Source organism: Rutidosis leptorrhynchoides, chromosome 2 (genome assembly GCF_046630445.1).
Source record: "Rutidosis leptorrhynchoides isolate AG116_Rl617_1_P2 chromosome 2, CSIRO_AGI_Rlap_v1, whole genome shotgun sequence".
Taxonomy (NCBI): Eukaryota; Viridiplantae; Streptophyta; class Magnoliopsida; order Asterales; family Asteraceae; genus Rutidosis; species Rutidosis leptorrhynchoides.
Window position 1 is genome coordinate 436874285 of NC_092334.1, and position 10045 is coordinate 436884329.

A 10045-nucleotide genomic window follows, 5' to 3' on the forward strand; every position below is an offset into this window, starting at 1 on the left:
TGAATTCATGAAAATGGAGTCAATGGAGGTTATTAGCTTTATACTTGGAGTTCGTATGCTAATATTATATTGCTAGCATGTTTGCGGTATGTGAGTAGGTGGTTGCAAGTAGGTATATTATATATGCATGTGTATACTTATTGTACTCACTAAGCGTTAGCTTACCCCCTCCTCGTTGTTTACATTTTTATAGGTATCGTGTAGGAGCTCTTGGGCTCGATGGGGTAGCTTTCGGAGATTTGGACGCGGATTGGGGATTTGGTAGTTCCCAGGATTATGCTCTTGGTATTGGGTTGGGTTATTGAGTGTGAACCCGTGATTTGTGTGATTGGGTTATTGTTACAAATGATTTTGTAATGCGTCATTTGTGTACCAAGGGTTATATTAAATTGTTAAACGTATCATTATGATATTATGTTTTTGGTTAAAATAGTGTTGAAGGTGTTATGCATCTTGTACATTTTAATGGGTCCTAACTTATAAAAAAAATGTGCCTCGTTTTTGGTAAACGGATTTGGAGTCGTTACAACTGTAACGTGTAAACTATTAACTTTGTGTATCTCAGTATTGAAACAAAGCATCTGATTTTCTATGTTTATGGTTTTATGTGTATCTCTTATTACATGAATTAAATGTATTAATGTCAATTTTTTTTATTTCATTTAATTAAACTCGTGAATTCACGGGTCTTTTAACTAGTTAATATATTATATCTTTATATGTACATAGTGTTAGGAATTTATGGACCCAACAACGATCACCAATCAAAAGATTGTGATCCCACAAACGACAAACGGAAATAATAAAGTAAAGAAATGTAAACGACACAAGAAATTACGTGGTTATATGCAATCGGTTTGATTGCTTTAGTCCACTGCCAACTAGAGTGATTATTATTGATATTTTTGTGCATATGGTACGGGGTTACAATAAGATGTATTTATAGGCATACAACGACTTAAGGAGCAAGTAAAATTAATTCTGGAAGTTTCCTTCCCATCAGACTACCCGCGGCGCGCCCATATGGGGTCGCGTCGCGCCTCCACGTGCAAACTCGAAACAGTAGGTTTTCCTCGACTTGTCTCTCGTTTGAGCTATATGTCGCGGCTCCAAGCAAGGTCGCGACGCACCTTCATCTGAATCCGAACTCCTCCCTTTTGTTTTGATATCCTTCACACATCTAACAATTTCCCACTTGAAGATAGTCAAAATAAAAACCCAATTGCAAATATTTCAATCAAGAACGTCGAACCACCTTTCATACCACCAATTAAACATGGGACACGCAAACTCAACATCTCTGGAAGAGCAGACTTTCGATACAAGGTCTTCAACACTACTTGTCGAAATCTAACATCAATAACCCTTTTATCACTCTAGTCGACGTCTTCTATTTTCAGTTAACAAGAATACCAGTTGAAGCTATGCAAAGCTTCAACTTCCCGATGGTAACCACCTTAGTACACATATCAGCAGGATTCTCCGTACCAGGAATTTTCTTAACAACTAAAGTCCAATCTTCAATGAGTTCACGAATTTTATGATACCTTAGCTTTATGTGTTTCGTACGACCATGAAACACTGGGTTCTTCACCAAATGAATAGCAGTTTGATTATCACAGTACAAGACATAATCTTGTTGAACTCGTCCCAACTCCAACATAAAATTCTTCAACCATACAAGTTCTTTGCATACTTCTGGTGCTGCCATAAATTTGGCCTCCGTTGTTGACAGCGCAACACAACTTTGAAGTTTAGACATCCAACTAACCGCCTTCTTGCCAACCATGAAAACCTACTCCATAGTGCTTCTACCCGAATCGTTACAACCACCTAAATCAGCATCAACGTAGCCTCTCAAAATGGAATCACCTTTAGTGAATTGTAAACCCATTTTAGAAGTACCTTTCAAGTAGCGCAAAAGCCACTTTATACCTTCCCAATGCTTTTTACCCGGATTCGACATAAAATGAATCATTACTCCCACTGCATAAGCTATGTCGGGTCTTCAAACAAATCATTGCATACATAATACTACCCACTGCTGACGCATACGGAATTTGAGCCATCTCCTCTTTGTCTATTTCCGTTGTAGGTGCTTGACTTTTTGTTAACTTTAAAGTACTGCCTAAAGGCACGGATCTTGCCTTTGAATCAACCATGTTGAACCTCTCTAACACTTTCTCAATATACTTGGTTTTAGACAAAGTTAAAGTACCTTCAACTCGATTCCTTTCAATACTCATTTCGAGTATCCGTTTAGCAGCCCTAAGTCTTTCATCTCGAACGCGTGAGACAACTTTCTCTTCAACTTGTTGATCTCTAACATATCCAATCCTGCAATCAACATGTCATCAACATAAAGTAACAATATAACATAGGAGGACTTGAATTTCTTCAAGTAACAACAATGATCCGACTCGCTTCTTATAAAACCACTCCTTTTCATAAATTTATCAAACTTCAATTACCATTGCCGTGGTGCTTATTTCAACCCATACAGACTTTTCTTCAATTTACAAACCCATCTCTCTTTACCAACTACCTCGAAGCCCTTTGGTTGCACTATATATATCTCTTTTTTAAGATCCCCATGTAAAAATGCGGTCTTTACATCTAATTGTTCTAGATGTAAGTCATTAGCAGTAACAATACTCAAAACCAATCGAATAGTAGTCATCTTTACAACCGGCGAAAAAATCTCATTATAATCAACTCCTTCCCTTTATTGAAATCCCTTAACTACCAACCGAGCTTTGTACCGCTTTTTCCCGTTCAACTCATCTTTGAGCTGAAAGACTCATTTACTACCATGTCTTATTCTTGATAAGTGACCCCATCTATTCTTTCATAGCAAGCTCCCACTGCATGGATTCTTTAGATTGTCTTGCTTCAAAATAACTCTCGGGTTCACCATTTTCGGTATAGAGTAAATAGTTTGCCGATGGAGAAAACCTAACAGTAGGTTTGGGCGTTCTACTAGAGCGTCTAAATGGTGGAGTAACGGGTTATGGTAATCGAGTTAAGTCACCATCATCCCCACCAATAGAGCTCTCATCATTTTTGGAGCTAGCACCACTCTTCGAATCATCTTCATCACTTTGATCCTCACCGTCAATCGGCAATTCAATAGTTCTAGAACTCCCACTAGAACATGTATTGACATTAACAAACTTATCAAGCATAACCGGATTATGATTAGAATTAACCGTTACCTTGGTGCCATACAATGAGCTTTCATCAAAAGTAACATCTCTACTATGAATTACCTTCCTCGCCTCATTGTCCCAACACCTATAACCCATGTCATCCAACCCATACCCGATAAAAGTACATTTTCTTAATTTAGCTTCAAGCTTGTCTTTATCAATATCTTTGATTTTCACATACACATTACAACCGAAAACCCTTAAGTGAGCCAAACTCACCTTTTTACCGGTTCACTCTTCCTCTGGAATTCGAAACTCTAACGGTGTTGAGGGTCCTCTATTAATCAAATAAGCTGCTGTGTTCACGGCATCTGCCCAAAACATCTTTGGTAGACCCGCATGTAACCGCATACTCCTAGACCGCTCATTGAGCGTTCGGTTCATGTGTTCGGCAACCCCATTGTGTTGTGGTGTTTTCGGAACTGTTTTCAACATACGAATACCATGTTTCACACTATAGTCTTTAAACTCTTTGCTGCTGTATTCTCCTCCATTATCAGATCTCAAGCACTTAACTTTCAAGTTAGTCTCGTTTTCAACAGCAGCTCTCCACACTTTAAAGGTAGCAAATACATCAGATTTAACTTTAAGAAAGTAAACTCATACCTTTCTAGTGGAGTCATCAATGAAGGTGACATAGTAGCGGGAACCACCATGCGAATCAACCGTTGTAGGTTCATAGACATTGGAATGAACAAGTTCAAGCTTCTCGTTCTTTGGTGCAATCCTCGATTTCCCGAATGATACCATCTTTTGTTTTCCCAAAGTACATGGCTCACAAAACCCGATATCCACCTTCTTCAAACCCGGAATCTTCCTATTAGAAACTAGTAACTTCATTCCTTTCTCACTCATATGCCCTAATCTTCGGTGCCATAGAGTAGAATCGGCCCATACACTACTTGTCACATTAACCTCATCATCATCGAATACCTCGACCATGTATAAAGTTCCCATTTTATGTCCCGATGCCACGACTTAACCATCCTTTTGAACACGCCATTTGCGATCACCGAAGGTAGTATGATTAGCTTCTTCATCCAATTGACCTATAGAGATAAGCTTCCTTTTTCAAATCCGGAATATACCTCACATCTTTCAAGGTCCAATTGAAACCATTAGATGTCTTCAATATCACATATCCAATGCCTTTTATGTCTAAGCGTTTGTCATCCACCAATCTCACCTTCCCTCGATACGCCTTAAAATTCTTTATCATCTCCTTACTAGGATTAGCATGGAATGATGCGCCCGAATCCATGATCCAAGCTTCAACCGAATTTTCAACACAACACACTAAAGCGTCATCCGTATCTTCAGAAGTGAAGTTCACCCTATTCTTACATTGAGTGCTAAAGTGACCCTTTTGATTGCAATTCCAACAAACCACAGATTCTCGGTCCCTAGAGTTATACCTCCTTTTGAATTTCTTACCCTTCTTCGTACCCTTATCGTTCTTCCTACCCCTGTCGGTATTTAAGAGCGACCCTGATGATTCCCCAAAATTCCTCCTACGAGTTTCTTCCCCTAGAATCAAATCCTTAATCCCCTCAAGCTTGAGCTTAGTGGTTCTTGTGGAACTACTATGAAATGACCCGTCCTAATCCATAAGGACGAATACAATAACATATGATTACATTGCGAGGTATTTGACTTCTAAATGATACATTTTACAAATATTGCATTCGTTTTTAAAAGACAAACTTTCATTACATTGAAAATTAACAGGCATGCATACCATTTCATATTATATCAACTATCAATGACTTAATAATAATCTTGTTGAGCTCAACGACTCGAATGCAACGTCTTTTGAAATATGCCATGAATGACTCCAAGTAATATCCTTAAAATGAGAAAATGCACAGCGGAAGATTTCTTTAATACCTGAGAATAAACATGCTTTCAAGTGTCAACTAAAAGGTTGGTGAGTTCATTAGTTTATTGTAATCAATCATTTCCATAATTTTAATAGACCACCAGATTTCCATTTTCATTTTTTCATAAACATCATCTCATATCAGGCATTTCGCACAAACTGCATAGAGATAAAAAATCATTCATATGGTGAATACCTGGTAATCGACATTAAAAAAATGCGTCTAGAATATCCCCATCATTTCGGGACTCTCATCGGATATGATAAAATCGAAGTACTAAAGCATCCGTAACCCGGATGGGGTTTGTTAGGCCCAATAGATCTATCTTTAGGATTCGCGTCAATTAGGGTTTCTGTTCCCTAATTCTTAGATTACCAGACTAAAAAGGGTGATATTCGATTCGATAATCCAACCATAGAATGTAGTTTCGATTACTTGTGTCTATTCCGTAAAATATTTATAAAAGCAGTGCATGTATTCTCAGTCCCAAAAATATATATTGCAAAAGCATTTAAAAAGGGAGCAAATGAAACTCACGATACTGTATTTTGTAGTGAAAATACATATGATGTCATTGAACAAGTGTAAGGTTGGCCTCGTATTCACGAACCTATATCATTTGTATATAATTAATATACATAATTGTAATCGAACAAATTTATATATATTTAGATATGTATTAAGATTAAATTTATATATAATTAATACTTATAATATATTATAATGTTTTTCTAATATATAATTTAATTAACATTATATTCATATAAATAATATTATAGTAATTAAAACATAATATTATGTATTATTAGTATACTTATGTAATTAATATATTTTATATGCGTATCTTCTATTTTAAAACAAATAAATAATAATTGTAATAATACTTGGTTAAAGATAATAAGAATAATGGTAGTAATAATAATATCCTAATTAAAAGAAGGTAATAATAATACATATATTAATAACAATAATAATAATATTTATAATTTGATAATAATAATGATAATAATAATATTAGTAATAATAATATCAATAACATTACTAATAATAAAACTTATTAATATCTTAAGAACTTAACGGTTTTATATCTATATATATATATATATATATATATATATATATATATATATATATATATATATATATATATATATATATATATATATATACACTTTGTTTATAATATGCACGACAAATGTTATGTTATTTATATTCTAATCAATATAAATTTTATATTTATCTAAGTACTTATCTTATTCAAGATCATAAGGTTTTTCTAATTTCCAAGTTTAGTTCATAAACGTATAATATAGTTAATAATTAATAATAATAATAATAGTTGTAACTATAATAATATTAATAATAAATGATAATTAAAACTTATATTAATGATAAAGTTATATTTTAATAATTAATAATATCAGTAATAACAATAAGACTTAACTGCTTAATTCATCCCTAAAGTTATACACTTTTTTCATCCTCGTCCCTAAACTAATTTTCTCACATCCTCACCCTCAATGTCCTTATATGGTTTCATATTTTTCCTTAATGGTAACAGCCGTTACCTTGGTGCAGTTTATGACTAGAAACATGGGATTATGGCAAGGGCATTTTAGTATTTTAGCTATTTAATAGAAACCCTATTAAAATAAGCCCGCTATATATTTATATTTATATATGACATACGACCTTTTTCTCTATTTTCATGATATACCAGTCGACATTTCATATTCAACATAACACAAACCTTCCTTCATCAAGCAAACCCTAAAAAATTCTTTCCATTATGGATCCACCAATTGATGTTCCTATGTACAAAATACGAACAGACTATGCAAACTTGGATGTGCAAGATTTAGAACAATTATATTGTAAGTGTTTTACTGTTTCATTAATTCATCCAATATGTTTTAGTCGACTGATATGTCCAAGTGTTGTTATTGATTTTTCAATCCACTGCTATGTCCAATGCAAATGTATCAAGTTATGTTCATAGCTGTTATTTGATTTAGTCCACTGCTACTATTATTTTACTGTTACTGTATCATTGATTTTTTTTTTTGATTATTATTACAGCCATTTATCCAGAATTGTGTACTGTGAAGATGCATCATGGAGGATATTTTAGTGATAACCCATGTCGTGAATATTTGAGTGGTAATATTACTTATGTGGATATGGTTAACATGGTTGATTTTCATCTAAAAAGGTAACTGATATTGTAGAGGAATTGGGATATGATGGTTTAAGTAAAATGTTTTATCATTATCTCATTCCTTGTACTAGTTTGGATTATGGTTTATGTCCTATTGATTCTGATAGTTCAACATTTTTTTTGAGTCAATATGTTGGTTTACATAAAGAAATCAGTCTTTACATTGAGCATGGGTCAAGTGTTTTCAATAAAAATCAAGCTAAGACCCAAGTTTCTGATTTCTTTCAAAATGAAGTAGATGATGGCTTTGAATCTGATAAAAGTGATGCAACTAGTGATAGTGACTTTGTACCCAATGACCATGAGAAAGCTTATGATGCTGAGGTTAATATGAAGGAATTTAACTTTAGTATTGATAAGGATGTTGAATATATTGAGAATGGAACATTATCTGAAATTGTGGTGGCTAAAGATCTTGCCATTGTACCTGAAGAGGATTTAAACAATGATGGTTTTGATAGTGAATCTGAGTTTGCATATGATATTGAGGGTGCTAGAAAAAGGCAGATTAAAGAGTTGAAGCTACAGGAGGAAACTTCAAGTGTGGTTAGCACATATGTCTATCTTGGTCAACAATTTGGTACTAAGGAAGAAGCAATCAATTATATAAGGTTGCATGCTATAGAGACAAGAAGACAACTTTGGTTAAAAAAGAATGACAACATAAGGATAAGAGCTGTGTGTAAGGGGTTAAAACGAGGTTTTAATGAGAAGGATGGTAGTAATGCAGGTGAAGAAAAAAAACTGGAAATGCAAATGGGTTGTGTATCTATCAAAACAACCAAACAAAGAAACTTGGGTTGTGAAAACATTTAAAAATGAGCACGGGTGTCTAACTTCTAGAAAGATTAAAATGTGCACCTATAACTTTCTTGCATCAAAGTTAACTGACAAAATTCCTTCTAATCCTAACATGCCTATAAAGGCAGTGAAGTATCAACTTGAATCTGAGCATGAGGTTGAGGTTACTAAAAGCAAGGCATATAGAGCTTTAAAGTGTGCAATTAAAACTGTGCAAGGAGATTATGAGTTACAGTATGCACATTTAAGGGATTATTTGGAAGAATTAAGAAGAGCAAACCCTGGTACAACTACAATCGTGGATGTGCAACAATGTGATTCTAGCTCTGATTCTAGCTCTGATAATGGTATATATCCAGTAGCTTATGCATTGGTGGAAAAGGAGAAGTATGATTCTTGGTTGTGGTTTTTAGATTGTTTAGGGAAAGATTTGCGGCTAGATACACGTTCCAATTTTACTTTCATAAGTGATAGACAAAAGGTACTAATTTGTTTTATACTTTATTGACATTTATATTTGTTTTATATAACAATATGTTGTTTTCCAGGGACTTTTGCAAGCAGTGGATAGACTATACCCATGTGCAGAACACAGATATTGTGTGAAGCATCTTCATGGTAATATGAAATCTAAATGGAGTGGAGATGCATACAAGAATCACCTGTGGAAGTGTGCTACATCCACTACTGTGCCTGAATTTGAAAAGAACATGTTAGCATTGAAGGGTTTTAGTGAACCATGCTGGATTTGGTTAAATAAGATTGCACCGAAACATTGGTCAAAAAGCCACTTTACTGGTATGTTGAGTGTTTAAGTAATTAAGTAAATTAAATTTTGTATTATCAGTTAAAAACTATTTATTAAATTGCATTATAATTGCAGGTAGAGCACATTCTGATGTTTTGCTTAGTAATATGTGTGAGGTGTTAAATAGGTGGTTAGTTGATGCTAGAGATAAACCGATCATTACTTGTTTTGAATTTGTTAGAGAGTATCTAATGAAGAGAGTTGTGAATGTGATTAATCGGATGTCTAAATGTCAAGGTGCATTAACACCATCTGCAACCAAAATATTTGAAGGAAATCAGAAAGATGCACATAAGTTGACAGTTTTATGGAATGGTGATGGAAAGTACCAAGTTAATGGACCCCATGGTGAACAAGTTGTTGTTGATATTGTGAATAAAGTGTGTGCTTGTCGTAGATGGGAGTTTACGGGTATACCTTGTAAACATGTAGTGGTTGTACTTTGGAATATGTCTAGGGTTAATGATGAGACTGTTGGTCCACTTGAGTCTTGGGTTCATCGAGTTCACTGGTTGGATACTTGGAAGAATACTTACAACTACAAAATTAATCCAGTCAACGGAATAGATATGTGGCGTAAGAGTGATGTACCAACCAAATTGTTACCACCGATAAAAGAAGCTATAACTGGATGACCTAAGAAGAATAGAAAGAAAGGGGTGGATGAAAAAGTTGACTTGATAGGAAAAACCAAATTGTCAAAAAAGGGTACAATTAATCGTTGTGGTAATTGCAAAGAACCTGGGCATAACAAGAGGCGTTGTACTAATGCTAGTGTCAACACCGGTCAAGGTCAATGAGGGTCAAGATTTCTACTTTGTGTCAACAGTGGGTCAAGATTGATGCTTTGGATCAATTATGGGTCAAGATTGCTATTTTTGGTGTTTTATGCAACTTTGGATCAAGAACTTTTATTTTAATGTTATTTCATGTTTTATTATATGTACTTTGAGTATGCATTGCCACTTTGGGTTAAGATGTTATTTTCATGGTATTTTGTTATTTTCATGGTACTTTGATAATGCTATTTTGATGTTATTTGGTAGTAATTGGATGAACTGCACTATGCACAAATTTTTCTATTTTGATAGTTATTGAAAACACAATATGCTGTTTATACAAAATTGCA

General features: G+C 34.3%; 1 protein-coding gene across 1 annotated transcript; it reads left to right on the forward strand.

Annotated features, from left to right (window-relative positions):
- Positions 1 to 8160: 8160 nt before the first annotated feature.
- LOC139889238 (uncharacterized) lies at positions 8161 to 9551 on the forward strand. The gene is made up of 3 exons (XM_071872200.1): positions 8161 to 8589; positions 8657 to 8906; positions 8992 to 9551. Exons 1-3 carry the CDS (start codon positions 8161 to 8163, stop codon positions 9549 to 9551), a joined length of 1239 nt encoding a protein of 412 aa, XP_071728301.1.
- Positions 9552 to 10045: the final 494 nt, after the last annotated feature.